Raw genomic sequence first — 15,854 nt, 5'->3', positions numbered from 1 at the left:
ATAGCAGCATTATCAGCAATAATCAAATTATAAAAGAGCCCAAAAGTCCATCGACTAATGAATAAAGGTGTGTGTGTGTGTGTGTGTGTATACCGTATTTTGATATATTTATGTAAATATATATATATATATATATGGAATATTACTTAGCCCTCAAAATCTTGCCATTTGCAATGATGTGGATGGAGCTAGAGTGTATTATGCTAAGTGAAATAAGTCAGAGAAAGACAAATACCATATGATTTCACTCATATGGAACTTAAGAAACAAAAGAGATGAACATAGGGGAAGGGAGAAAAAAACAACAGAGAGAGGGAAGCAAACCATTAGAGACTTAACTATGGAGAACAAACTGAGGGTTGATGGATGGAGGTGGGCGGAGATGGGCTAATTGGGTGATGGGTATTAAGGAGGGCACTTGTTGGGATGAGCACTGGGTGTTATGTGTAAGTGACGAAATCACTAAAATTCTACACTTGAAACCAATTTTACCATATATGTTAACTAATTAAAATTTAAATAAAAACTTGAAATAAAAAAAATGCTTTTGGGGCACCTGGTGGCTCATTCACTTAAGTGGCCAACTCCTGACTTCAGCTCAGGTCATGATCTCACAGTTGATGAGATCAAGCCCCGCATCAGGATCTGCACTGACAGTACAGAGCCTGCTTGGGATTCTCTTTCTCCCTCTCCCTCTGCCCCTTCTAAGCTCATGCGTGCACTCTCTCTCTCAAAATAAATAAACTTAAAAAAAAAAAAACCTTTTCCATAGTGAAGGAAACCATCAACAAAACAATAAAGACAATGTACTGATTGAGAAAAAATATTTACAAATGATATATCTGACAAAAGGCTAATATCCAAAATATATAAGGAAGTTACACAACTCAACACAAACATTTCAATTAAAAAATGGGCAGACGACCTGAATAGATATTTTTCCAAAGCAGACATATAGATGCCCAACAGTCACATAAAAAGATGCTCAACATCATTCATCATCAGGGCAATGCAAATCAAAACCACAATGAAATCTTGCCATTTGCAAGATAGATAGAGCTAGAATGTATTATGCTGAGTGAAATAAGTCAATTAGAGAAAGACAAATACTATATGATTTAACTCATGTAGAATTTAAGAAACAAAATAGGTGAATATATGGGGGGGCGGTGGGGAGGAGAGTGGGAAACATACCACAAGAGACTCTTAACGATAGAGAACAAACTGAGAGTTGATGGAGAGAGATAGGTGGGAGATGGGATAGATGGATGATGGGTATTAAGGAGGGCATTTGTGATGAGCACTGGGTGTTGTATGTAAATGATGAATCACTAAATTCTACTCCTGAAACCAATATTGAAGTATTTTAACTAAAATTAAAACAACACAGTGAGAGATCACTTTAAATCCTGTCATAATGGCTAAAATCAAAAAGACAAGAAAGAACAAGGTGAGGATGTACAAAAAAAAGGGACCCTTGTGTACTGTTGGTGAGAATGTTAATAGCATGGCCACTGTGGAAAACAGTATGTAGGTTCCTCAAAACATTAAAAATAGAATTATCACCTGACCCAATAATTCCACTACTGGGTATTTACCCAAAGAAAAGGAAAACATAAGTTCTAAAAGATATATGCACCCCTTTGTTCATTGTGGCATAATTTATATGGAAGCAAACCAAATATCTATCAATATATGAGTGTATAATGAAGAAGTTATATATGTACATATATATATAACTTGTACATATATGTACATACATGTGTATGTATATGTATGTATATATGTGTACACACACTGCAATATTATACAGCCACAAAGAAGGATGAAATTTTACCATTTATAACAACATGGATAGACCTAAAGGGCATTACACTAAGTGAAATAAGTCAGATACAAAAAGACAAATACTGTATGATTTCACTCATATGTAGAATCTAAAAAACAAAACAAATGAATAAACAAGCAAAAAGCACAAAGAGACCTATAGAGAGAACAAACTGATAGTTGCTGGAGGTGAATGTGGTAGGGAATGGGAAAAATGTGGGAAGGGGAGTGGAGATCCTGGCTTCCAGTTACGGAATAAGTCATGGGAATAAAAGGTACAGCATAGAGAATATAGTCAATGATATTACAATAGTGTTGTATGGTGACAGATGGTAGCTACACTTGTGGTGAGCGTAGCATTTATAGAGAAGTTGAATTACCATATGCTGTAACCTGAAACTAATGGATTACTGTGTGTCATCTATACTCAAAAAAAAAAAATTAGGGGACCCTGGGTGGCTCAGTTGGTGAAGCGTCTGACTCTTGATTTCGGCTCAGGTCATGATCTCACAATTTGTAGGATGCAGCCCCACATCGGGGTCTTTCTTCACTGACTGTGGAGCCCAATTGGATTCTCGCTCTCCCTCTCTCTTTGTCCCTCCCCCACTCATACTTTCTCTCTCTCTCTCAAAATAAATAAACTTAAAAAATACTTTTTTAGTTTAGAGAAGGAAATAAGCCCAAAATAAATTCCATATACCTCATAAATGAGATCAGTTTGCCTTTTTCCCACTAAATCAAATATATGAAGTGAAGACACTGACCATTTTGAATACTTAAGATTCCCTAACTTAGATAATGTGTTCAGAACAAATAATTTCTCCAAATAATTTCAGAATTTCACAAGAAAATAATGGAATGATTTCTTACATACTCTTCAATGGTCACAGTATTCAATGGAAGTAAACATTTTTATTTATTTTTTAAAAATTTTTTAAATGTTTTCATTTATTTTTGAGACACAGAGAGACAGAGCATGAGCAGGAGAGGGGCAGAGAGAGAGGGAGACACAGAATCTGAAGCAGGCTCCAGGCTCTGAGCTGTACGCACAGAGCCCGATGCGGGGCTCGAACCCACAGATTGTCAGATCATGACCTGAGCTGAAGTCGGACGTTTAACTGACTGAGCCACCCAGGCGCCCCAGAAGTAAACATTAAAGAAAGATAGTATTCCTAAACATAAAGCTTACTTAAAAAGGCTGCCATTCTGTTTCTAAAAGAGCTTACTTATGGCTTACATTTATGAAGGATAATTAATGAGTTACTGGTATTGTTTAGAGTGGTATAATAGTGATATTTCTCTTTGGGAACAAGTCCAGATTCTCTGTTGGTATAGTATTTCACAAAAATCACATAATGTAATATATACATGGTATTACTGGTTTAACTGGTTATGAAATCAGTTTACTATGTGGCCCTGTGAAGATGTGGATTCAGTGTCTACAATTCTGATTGGCTTATTCTGTAATTACTCTGATGGCATGAACTATATGCCTTATTCACGTTTCCATATCCAGCACTTGATACAGAAGGCAAGAAATCAATGTTTGGGTCAAGGAATATATGGGAGGGTTATTTATTTACATCATACTATTAAAGAGCCATGCAGTTACAATTGGTGTTAAGAATAAAACACAGTAGCCATTCTGAAATAAGACAGAGGAACTCAGTTTTAAGGAAAGTAAGTTTTGTTTTCATTTCTTCCTAGTACTCTTTTAATTAGGAGTATTTAATAAAACATAATACAAATTTTTATTTGTAAAATATTTTACACTCCTGAAATCTTCTAAACAATAGTATAAAAACTATTTTTAAATTTATTTCACAAATGAAACTGAAGTAAGTAACTTGAACATAAAGTTAATAAGAGAGAGGAGTCTTCAACTCCGGTGTTTACTGTACTTTGATTAAAACAAACTTAAAGGTAACTGAGACAACCAAATCAACTTCTAAAATCACTTTAAACAGTGGCTTTTAGTGCATTTGATTCAATCAATAAAGTAGACAACTGGTTAAGTAGCCTAGTTTTCTAAGTTTGAGGTTTTGTGGATTTACTATGGACTCATACTCTCAAGATGTGTTAGAGGGGAATATCTTTCTAACCTGAACTTGTTGTCAAGAAAATTAACCTTGCAAAAAACCTGAAAATTTACTTCTATTCTATGTTATAATTAATTCACCCAGATAGTATACTGGAGAAGACAGAGGAAGAAGAAAATGAAAATAAGGGAAAAACAAATAGAAAAGTACAATTCCATGATTGAATTACCCCCTCACATTGTAAAGTTTTTAAAAAAAATCATTTCAAAGGTCTACAAAAGGAACAGCAACTTTACTACTACTACCTGGCACAGTTATACATATCCATAAATCTAGTAATATCGAATAAGTAGCCAGGAAATGAATGCCTACTAATAATTTTAAAAGTTTTCTTTTAAAGGGGGATTCTATACGCTCAAAGGGAATGTTTTCTCCTCAACAGAGAGAATTATGTACTAGTTTTCTTTTTTTATTTTTTTAAATTTATTTTTGAGACAGAGAGAGACAGAGCATGAGTGGGGGAGGAAAAGAGAGAGGGAGACACAGAATCTGAAACAGGCTCCAGGCTCTGAGCTGTCAGCACAGAGCCCACCACGGGGCTCAAACTAACGGACTGTGAGATCATGACCTGAGCTGAAGTCAGATGCTTAACCGACTGAGCCACCCAGGTGCCCCTATGTACGAGTTTTCAACAAGGGTGTTGTTTCATAGTCTCTAGACAAGAAAAGTAAGAACTATACTCAATCTGACATTAAAGAATTATATCAGATGCAACTGAAGCACTTCAATAAGATGCCATCCACCCAGCAGTTTGGAGGAAGGTACTGCAAGATCTGTGAAGTACAAGCCGAAATTACAAATAACTACAGTGCAAATCGATTGCACTAAAACTCTCAATGATGAGAAGATGCCACTGACAGGTGGTGTCCAGGGTCTCCTGTCATCAGCAGTAGCAGTAATTACAGTATTAACAGCAGAAAGAGCAGGAGCAGCTGGAGCAGTAACAGGAAGTGCCTTAACAGTAGTAGCAGTAGTAACAGCAGCAGCTGGAACAGCAATGGCAACAACATGCATTTATTAACTACTTTTTGTCAGGCCAATGCTAAATAATTGTAATTATTGAAGTTAATAATTTCAATTATTTAAGTTAATAACTTAACTAATTTAATTTTCATACATTATGTCTTTTTCTTCTAACGACTCTGTAAGGAATTCTCACAGACCTTTCACTGATGAGGAAGCTGGGGCTCAACGAGCTGGTTAGATACACAACTAGCACTTAAGCCTAGGGCTGCCTTATTTCACAGCTGCACTCCTTTCACAATACCATACTTCACAGTGGGATGGAGACAGATATTTATCCATGTGGAGGATTCGAAACAATAGGTTCCTATATTTCAATAAATGACAAAGGAAAGGAGATGCACAGTAGCTTCTCCAAGTTTGGAGATGAGAGCAAACTCAGGTAGTCAAATACCAAAATGATTAGAGTGAGGCTGCTGAAGGATCTCAAAATCAGAGAGACGGACTGAAAATATGAGATGAACCACAGTGCAATCAGCATAAGGCAGGATAATTAGGTGGAAAGACTATTCTTACTATTTATAAAATACAATTATGACTAAAGGGAACCTAGGAGCATTCACAGACATTCTCAAACAGCAGTTTGGTGAGCATCAGATACCAAAAATCTAATGGCATGACTACTATTTGCTTCAACAATAACTCTAAAAAATATATATATACTGGGTTAGGAAAAGAAAGTTAACAAAACTGATCTGTGAAAATGGTATGGGAAGCTTAGGTTGAAAATAGTAATCCTAATGAAGATTAAGAAAATGCAGGCAGAAATAAAATCATGAACAGTAGTAATATAACAACAATAGTAACACCGATAACTTTACACTTGTATAGCACTTCCTATGGACCAATTATTTTGTAAGAACTATATGCATAAACTGATTCATTTAATTCCCTCAACACCTTATAAGCAAGTACTGTTGTTATCTTCATTTTTACAAATGAGGAATGGGGCACAGACAACTGGTAACCCACCCAAAGTCACACACACTCTAGTAAGCAGCAGGGTAGGAACTCCAAACGAGGCACTCAACTGTAGAGCTTATGCTATTTAACTACTGTCCCCTTAGCAGTCTGAGAGGGTTTAATGTGGAGCTAGTATCAAAACTTTACATTGGAAGAAACTCCTTAACAGATAATCAGATAATAAAAGGCTGGAAATAGCCTCAAGAAAAGTAGGTAAGTGGGTATATTGATAAACTAAGCATAAGGAGAAGAAGCTACAAATAAATGAGAGATTCTTAAGGTTCTTAGTGTGAAATGAAAAGTAACCATACTCCTCCTCCTCCAAAAAAAAAAAAAAAAAATTTGTTGCAGCTATGATCAGAGACAGAATAAGCTAATAACTGGTTGTCCCTGTTATGTATTTCTTCAATTTTATAAACATAAAGGAAGATATGATTTTATTTAACTTCTAAAAATATGAAAATGTACATTGCTATCAAGTTATAAAGTCTAGAAAAATACATAAAAATGAATGAAATGTCTAGGAGTCCATCCTCGTTAACCCTACACAACTATTTATTTCTCAAGTCAGAGAATCTGAAGAATGATTCCTCTAAATCAGCATTCTACATACGTATTATATGGAAATTAATGTCAGGAAATTAGTAAGTAAGGTTGAATAAATATTCTTGCAGACACTCATGGGCCACATCTAGCATGAAAAATCCTATATTAAAGAATCTATTTAGGGGCACCTGGGTGGCTCAGTCGGCTGGGCATCTGACTTCGGCTCAGATCACGCTCTCACAGTTCGTGAGTTTGGCCCCGTGTCGGGCTCTGTGCTGACAGCTCAGAGCCTGGAGCCTGCTTCAGCTTCTGTCTCCTTCTCTCTCTGACCTCTGAGGCTCACACACACACTCTCTCTCTCTCTTTTTCTCTCTCAAGAATAAATACATTAAAAATTAAAAGAAAATTTTTTTAAGAATCTATATAATTTTAACTTGTATTTCCTAAACTTATTTGACTATGGAAACTTCCCCCCCCCCCCCAGACACTTTATAAATTTTGGACACACTAGTTCCACCATTCATTTGGGAAACAATGACTTACTTTCTTTTATAGAAATGCAAGAGAATTACTTTTATGAGAATATATGTAGAGAGTTAACCATGCTAAGGATTAATGCAGACATTTAGTTTTTTTTTAAGGTCAAAAGGTTCTGCTACCAGAGATAAGGATATGCGGCATTCTGTAATCATCTTCTCCTAAGAACAAATTATAGCATGTAGGTATAACCAATACTGAATAACAGAATTCCAGAACCCTACAACATGTCTGCACTCCTATTTACAAAAAGAGTAACTGTGACCCCAAGGACACCACCACTCCCCTGGTTTTCTTCTATGTCATTGGCCACCACTGTTTAGTCTCCTCCTCCTTTTCATCTCCCTAACCCTTTATTGTCAGATTCCACAGAGCTCAAACTATGGACCTTACCTTTTCTCTATCTCTACTGTGTTCCTCGGTAATCTATAGTCCCATGACCTTTTTAAATTTAATATTTATTTGGGGACAATTGTATATTCACATGCAATTGTAAGAAATAATATATATTGATTCCATGTACCTTTTGTCCAGTTTTCTCCAGTGATAACATCTTACAAAATTATAGTACAAAATCATAATCAAGATACTGACAGTGGTATAATATACCAATTAATTCATATTACTCTGGTCTTACTTATATTCATTCCAATGGCATTTAACAGTGTTCAATGATACTTACAGCCTAGAAACTCCCCTAACCTCACACAAGTGAATGACTATGGCATCTCCATTTGGATGTCTAAGAGGTATCTCAAACTAAAACATGTACCAAGTCAGAGTCTTCATCTTCCCTTCCAAATGTATTCTTCCTAGTCTTCCCCATCTCAATTAATAACAATGCCATCTTTCTAGTTGCTCAGAGTAATAACTATGAAGTCATCCTCTTCTCTTACTTCACATCCAAACCAACAACAAATTCAAAATATACCCCAAATCAAACCTCTTATCACCCACACTGCTAGTTGCCTAGCCTAACCCTCTGCCATCTCCTACCAGATTATTACAATAGCCTCCCAACTAATCCTCTGAAATTTGCCCTTGGTCTTCTAGAGTTTATCCTCAAGACAGGGGCTAGAGTAATATAAACACTCTTCTCTATTTAAGGTTTTTTGTTGATTGTAGTTCTTACTGAGATATAAAAGACTTCACTATCCAAAATCTTCTAATAAACAGCTTCTTATCTCAGAGTAAAAGCCAAATTCACACATGGCCTACATTACCTCCCACGCCCTGCCTCCTACTGCTCTCTCTCTCTTCCTCACTCATTTGCAACCAACCCAGTCTCCTTGCAGTTCGGGTTTTCACTCCAGTGTCGACTCAAAGGCCTTTTCTGACCAACAACTTTCAAATGGAAGCCTCCCACCTCCAACCCTGTACTCCTTATTCCCCTTTCCTACTCAATTTTTCTCCCCAATATTGACCACAACCTAATATACCATATGTTTTATTTACTTTTTATTGTCAGTCTTTCAGCACTAAATAAAACATGAGCTCGAGGAGGGCAGAGATTTCAGTTCATTTTTCTAGCATTTAGAATGGTGCCAGGCACAAATCAGATGTTTAAGAAACACTGAATAAATAAACGAGGCCCAAAACAGCAAGGTGTTTTGCCAAAATGTGACACAAATATGGCAAGAGTCCTAAGTCTATGTAGCTTAGGAATCATTTTTTCTAAGAATGGTGATGGACTCAAACTGAACCAATCTCACTTTTTATTCAGTGGTCACCAAAACAAACATGCATGAAATGACAATTTCTGATGAGGTGAATAAACTTGATGGTAAGGAGGGATCAGACTCAAGCTAAAACCAAACTAAAATTCAACCACTGCCTATAATAAGCAAATTTTACATCAACTGCCTTAATGTTTTATTTAAACCAACTTTTTAAAAAAGGAGTTATAGGTGATAGAACTTTAAGAACTTAAACTTCAAGAAAATAAACTGGATAACACTATAAGATACAGTCCTAGGAAAGAACACAATGCAGTACTCCTACATTGTTCTATCAAGAATGTGGTTTATCAGGGCACCTGGGTGGCTCAGTCGGTTGAGTGTCTGACTCTTGATTTCAGCTCAGGTCATGATCTCACGGTTCAAGAGTTTGACCCCGCATCAGGCTCTCTGCTGGCAGCCCAGAGCCTGCTTGGGATTCTCTTTCTCTGTCTCTCTCTTCCCCACCCCTGCTCGTGTGCACTCTCTCAAAATAAATAAATCAAACATTAAAAAAATAATGTAGTTTATCATATTTTTGAGCTTTAACCAAGGTAGAACAAAACAAAGATTTATAAACAAAAAGGAACTTATGCTAAAAACAGAAAGAAGTTGTTGTTTCTGGGCAAAATTTTAAAATATTTTTAAAAATTGGGTAGAAAGAGGGTGAATGACAAAAATTTTCTAGAGACAGATAAGGAAATAAAGACTAATATATCCCCATGTCAAATTATTAAGAAACAAGCCACTTTGGGAGCTTTTGGAAAATCATTCATTTACAGTACAAATTATTTTGGAAATGTAACACTAATGGATTCAACTTATTATTCTTACTATTTGCAAGGAGCACATTTTATAATAAGTAGTCATCTAAGTTGGCTTTAAATCTCTTTCAAAGTAAAATTAAAGAAGTTTTGATTTTAGAGTAAAAAACATAACTGAGGTCATACTTTCAGAGGCTCCTAACCTCACAGCAGGTAAGATCACAAAAAGCATTTTGCTTGTTTTTAAAATTCAAGAAATTGGTATACTATAGTGACCTTTCAATTGTTCTGGAGGAAAAAATGCAAGATGCATTAAATAGACACAGCTTTCAGTTTGCAGGCCAAATAATAACAAGGCCTCCATAAAACAATTAAAGCAATGCTCCTATTTATATGATAAAAATCTATAGCTTTCATATGAATTCTTTATTGGTAAATAATTCCTGAGGCACTTAAACAATACAACTTTTATTAAAAGAAATTAATAGCATCAAAACTGTTTATATCTATATTTAATATAGCTAAAATAAACAAATGTTCAATATTTAAAATATACATATGTATGAGGAAATATATATATAAAATATAACAACTGCATTATTGGCCCCCATCATTTTTAATGTTATCTTTACCCAAAGAAACTACATTAATGGTTAAGTGGCTATTATGTATTTGACGTACAAACATGTGACTTTAAAACCTGTTTTAAGGTCTGCAAGAAGAGGTTCTTCCAATTCTTTACACTTTAAAATTCACAATCATTAAGATAATATTAATAATAAATATCCCAAAGTAAGACAGAGGATATAATAATGTCTAATGGTCTGAACAACAGCCAAATTAAAAAGCTATAAATAGGCAGCTATAAAGAAATCCATAGAGAATTCCAGGGAATCTCTTGGAGTTCTTAACAAAACAAAGCAAACACTAAACAACAGTTTTCAAAAAAAGAATATAAAAATAGACATCATAAAATAGACATCTGTAAATCTGGAGAACATAAAACCAAGCTACCAAAATTAAATTTTTTTTAATTCAAAAATCTGAGAATTGGTATTGCTAAAACTCTATAATAAAGTTAGCACTGAGTAATATATTTTAAATGATAGAAAAATAACTGCAATTTGGAACATAAGTTTAGAGACCTGTTGTTCCAAGGACATAAAAATAACCATGGTTTCCTAACAACCAGAGAGCTTTTGTATTCCTTGGACTGCATTCATGCTAGATAAAGATTAAAAGGTAGCAGCCAAAATGACTACACTTCAACTTGGATGTTGAAGCACTTATCTGAATGGGTTTTCTTGGCCACAAGTGACCCACAAGCCTAAGATCAAGAGCCAAGCCCCCAGTGGGAAGTTGTGCTCAATTTGGTGGGCTTAAAACCATCTCTGGCTAAATCAGCATCAGCCTTACGGGAGGCCAGCCATGAAGGAAGGGAGTCTCCCCAAAATCTGATTTCTTGAGACCACAACCTAGAGCAGGTCCCACAGTCAAATTATTCACATTCCTTGGAAAGAGAGAACAGGCATCAGTTGTGTCCATCGAAGGGGGACACTTTCCAGGTGTACCCTGGACATTTTTTGAAATCTCTGGGCTGCCTCTGCATCTGAAAAATAAGAAAAATAGTACAATGACAGACAACAGATGAGGAAAAAGACAATCATCTGGCCTAAAAGCTTAAGACTTATAAGAAATTAAGAAAGCAGACAAAACAGACAAAAAGACAAACAGCTATATCATTTAGAATGTATTATTCTGAAGGCAAGTACAGCAGAGAAAAACGCAAATTATTTTAAGCAAAGTAAGAAATGACCGTAGCAACAAAAGTTATTTTTGGAGAGAGCCAACTGGGAGAAAAAAAAAAAACAAAAAACATATGTTAAGATATGTCAACCTGACACAAAGATAAGGTGGAATAAGAATCTAGTCCCATTTGAAGCTGAAAATTGCTGAATAATGAGAGCTAGTGTCATGAACTTGGCTGCTTAACTGCCTTTGTGTAAGAAAACATCTCAGAACTTTGAACTTAGGAAATTCCAACTTGTCTTGCACCAGGTCACGAGCTCCAAAGAGCAGGAACCTATTTCAACAAGCAGCTTTAAAAAAAAAAAACAAACAAACAAAATACTTTAATATTTTTCATTTCTATTAATGATACATTTTAAAATGCAATAGTGCTAAAATCCATCAAATTAAATTGCACTGAATTAAAAATTAAACTTACTCAGAAAGATGTTCAGAAGTTGGGATACAAACAGAAACTGAAATTAGAAGAAAAGTTTTATATTTAAAATGGCATATGAAATATGAGTGAGAATAACGATTTAGTAAAGAGCTCATATTGTAGCTGACCAAAAATACTGGGACAAATTTCAAAAATCCAAAGTAATGCAATTATAAATACGTACCTTTCTCTATTACAACTTGACAAGTATGAGTTTCATGTTGACGTAAGTGTGTGGCCATATTATCTAAGCCAGAAACATCAGCTATGAAATCACAATTAAGGCACACTAGAGTAATGCCCCTATAAAAAAAAAAAGGAAACAGTATAAAAGAAAAGGTTTTCATCTTTTATAAAAATCCATATACAAGTTCAATGATTACTTTTCTATAATTTGCTTTTTATGTCATAACTGTCACTCCCATTTTTATTATAGAAACTTGATATAACTGAAATGATTCTCTAGAAAATGGAAAAGCCATATTCAAGTTATACTACTATTTATTTACAGAAAGTATTTTTGCTTTATAAACGTTTTTTAATGTTTGTTTATTTTTGAGAGAGAGAGAGAGAGAGAGTGAGCAGGGGAGGGGCAGAGAGAGAGGGAGACACAGAAGCCGAAGCAGGCTCCAGGCTCTGAGCTGTCAGCACAGCGCCTGATGCAGGGCTCAAACTCACAAACCATGAGATCATTACCTGAGCCAATGTTGGATGCTCAACCGACTGAGCCACCCAGGCACCCCTGCTTTATAAACTTTTACAGTTCATGTCAGTTGCTAAAACCTGGGTGACAAGAGATCTATAGCCCAACCTTGGCTCTACTAACAACATGTGTCTCTTCAATAAGTCACAATCTATTTGTGCCTCTGCTCATCTGCAATGCAAGCATACAGTATTCATTCACTTAATGTATGTTTACTAAGGCTTCTTGATACATACTGTACTATTATACTGTATTGTGATTATAATGATGACCAAAAATATAGTCTGTGCTCTGAAAGACTTTATAATCTAGTGTTTCACTTAGGTGATGAAAAAATTAGAAAAGAAACATTAAGGCTTTAAAAACAGATCATGTTGTAGCTGCCATCAATTGTGTACCATATGTTAAAGGTATTGCCACTATTCTCATTTAACGCTGTATTAACTAAAGTAGTTAATTCACCATAAAAGTGCAAAGCTTGAGGTACTTAGTATATCAGCACTGGCAACTGGTCCACTTGCTGGAGCCAAAATTATGAGTTCCCCTAAGAAAACCTCACTGGGTGTTGTAGTTCCTAAATGAAATCTGTAATGATTACAAATTTTCAAAAATATTAGGAAAGAATTCTCAAAGCCATTGATACTTTTTGTTGAATAATTTTTATACTCATTGGATCAAACTGTGTAGCATTTGCTATTTGAAGTATTTAAACACAATTGGCATATTGCAGGATGTGACACTGGCCTTAAGATTTAAATTGTGTTTAAACGTCTGATTTTTTGTTGAAAGGTATTCTAAAATATTATTAAGCCTGCAAATATATGGAAGTGTTTCAGAGAATTTAGAAAACCACTATATGCTTAATTTATTATATTTACTAGAGTTAAGCACTTGGGATCTTGTGTGTCAAGCATTTGAAGTGCTGTTTAAAAAAATCAAATATATTAAAAGTATAAATGATGTTAAGTTGTTAACAAACCTGAACTATAAATGGGACTGTTTAAAAAATTTATTCAACTTAAATGAACTTTTTATCAAACATTAATTAAAAGCTCTCTTGAAAGTGATTATTAAAATGTACTAGGGGCACCTGGGTGGCTCAGTTGGTTGAGCCTGTGACTTTGGCTCAGGTCATGACCTCATGGCCTGTGAGTTTGAGTCCCGCTTCAGGCTCTGTGCTGACAGCTTAGAGCCTGGAGTCTGCTTCGGATTGTGTCCCTCTGTCTCTGCCCCTCCCCCATTCACACTGTGTCTCTCCCTCTCCCTCTCTCTCTCAAAAATAAACATTAAAAAATTTTTAAAAAGAGTACTAGATTTCCAAATGGAATATTTTAAAGTTAAACTTAAAAGCTTAAGGGAAGTTAAGATTTAAATACTTTAATAACCAATTATATAGTCTTCTCTATTAAACTACCCTTCCAGAAACTAAAAGCAGTCTCAATGGTAAGCAGTAGCTAAATTACTCTTCCACTAGTTATAGTTACTGGGACCTTCACTAAACAAGGATTCTTAATTAGAATTTGTAATCAAACTTCTTGATCTGGGAAGACATGGGGAATGGGACTACTATATTTGAGTCATCAGTAAAGAAGGCTGGTCTGCACTGAGAAAAGAAAATGGAACACAAGTCCAGAGAAAATATTAAAGACAAGATCATCCTGCCTCAGCAACTCAGACTAGAGAGAAGCAATGTTAGCAATTGGTAGCTTTCTATTTCCCTCATTTGTTCTGGTTCCACCTCCTCCTCTTATGGGTTCATGAGATTCTTTGGAATCCTGCTTATAAGTTATTTTTGCTTAGGTTAAAAAAAAAAAAAATAGATTATGTGATGTGATCATTGTTACCGTCAATTTATCAACAAAGCATAAATACAGTCTTGAAGTTCATCACATAACTTAATAAATTTAAGTGTTTTACCAATATACAAATACAAACAAATAACATACCTTAGATTGACTTATCTGAAGCTCTACTCTAACAATGTGATGTGTATTTACACCTAGATGTCATATTAGGACATTAAAACTGACCATTATTAAAATCACGTACTTCCTTCCCAAATTAATTTCTCCTGACTTGTCTTTCTTATGATGTTTCCTCTAATAGTAAAACTCAAACTATAGTTATCTCTGTCTCTTCTTCCTTAAAATAATAAGTATGGCAAGGATTTTATAATATTTATTATTTATACTGTGCCAAGCTAACAATTTTAGACATACATCTACCATCTTATCTAAATATTTTAACAACCCAAAAAGGCAGGTGCTAGAATTTATCATCTTTTTATAAAGTTAGCTTAGTAAACTACCAAGGATATAGAGCCGGTAAAGGTAAAGACTAGGTTTGAAACTGAGCACTTTGATTCCAGAGCCCATAGTCTCAAAGACAATATAATACTGCCTCATCATTTTAACTAACTAAATTGTTCATAACTACAATTGTCCCAATCTGTAGGATTCATGCATCTATAACTCATCCTATTGTTAAATCTTCCTTATCACTTGATTCTATATAAAGTATCAACGGTTCTCCAATGTTCTCCAACTTACGTCCAAGTTCCTTAACCTTATTTTCAACACTTTTATAATTTGGCTCTAGGCTTAAAACTACTGCTCAAGACTTCTTTCCTTATTACCATTATCTGAACTTCATGCTCCATCCATTTACTACTAGCTATTCCCTCTGTATGCCTTGTACTTTCTCATTTCTGCACCTTATTCACACTATTCCTTCTAACTCGAATGCCTCTGTGCACCTTCTATCAGTATAAATATTCATTCCTTAAAGCCAAGTACACCTAACATCTATGCAGATATTTCCAAGTAAAACAACCACTCTCTCCTTTGGGGAAAAAAAAAAAAAAAAAAAAAAAAAAAAAAAAACTCTACTGAACTTAACAAAAACCTCCTTGATTTATTATAGTTTTGTATGTTCATGCCTTATCTCCCCCCCAATAAACTGTACATTCCCTAAAGGCTGGTTCCAAGACTAATTCATCACTGTCCTCTTCATAGGACCTGCTATATTATGTACCTGGTAGATGTATCATAAATAGCTAAAGAGTGACTATTCCAATCTAATAAAAGACTAATTACAAAAACTACTGTTCTACAATTATAAGTATGCTATGTCCATTCACAGAAATTGACCATTTTCAATTTGAGACCTATTCCAGTTGAAAGAAAAGTATTCCAGATCTTTAAAATCATATAGTTCATTTAAAACACATACGCACAATTGAGCTTGAAACATTATGGTAAAAATCAAACTTAGGGGATCTGGGTGGTTGCGTCAGTTAATCATCCAACTCCTGATTTCAACTCAGGTCATGATCTCATAGTTGTGGGAGGTTCTGTGCTCTCAGCACAGAGCCTGCTTGGGATTCTCTTTCTCGCCCCCCCCCCTCTCTGCCCCTTCCCTGCTCATGTACACTCTCCTCTTTCTCTCTCT

General features: G+C 35.1%; 1 protein-coding gene across 11 annotated transcripts in view; it reads right to left on the bottom strand.

Moving 5' to 3' along the window:
- The window catches only part of ZNF280D (zinc finger protein 280D), a 244,600-nt gene that overhangs the window by 39,401 nt on the left and 189,345 nt on the right, over positions 1–15,854 (bottom strand). For 9 of the 11 annotated variants that reach the window (XR_013556301.2, XR_013556307.2, XR_013556299.2 and 6 more), the window contains 2 exons: positions 11,886–12,004; positions 11,702–11,738 (listed from right to left, as the gene is read on the bottom strand). Coding sequence is in view for 5 of the 11 variants with exons in the window: in XM_060618430.3 (XP_060474413.2) it covers positions 11,702–11,738; positions 11,886–12,004 (156 nt within the window). In the remaining 6 variants the exon portion in view is untranslated. Of the gene's footprint in view, positions 1–6,821; positions 11,084–11,120; positions 11,574–11,701; positions 11,739–11,885; positions 12,005–15,854 lie in introns of those variants that run through there. The other 2 variants (XM_060618441.3, XM_060618448.3) reach the window with 2 other exon arrangements.

This window comes from Panthera onca, chromosome B3 (genome assembly GCF_046562875.1).
Source record: "Panthera onca isolate mPanOnc1 chromosome B3, mPanOnc1 haplotype 2, whole genome shotgun sequence".
NCBI classification, from domain to species: domain Eukaryota; kingdom Metazoa; phylum Chordata; class Mammalia; order Carnivora; family Felidae; genus Panthera; species Panthera onca.
Note: the sequence above shows the minus strand (reverse complement) of the source record. Positions and strands in the feature narration are given on the sequence as shown.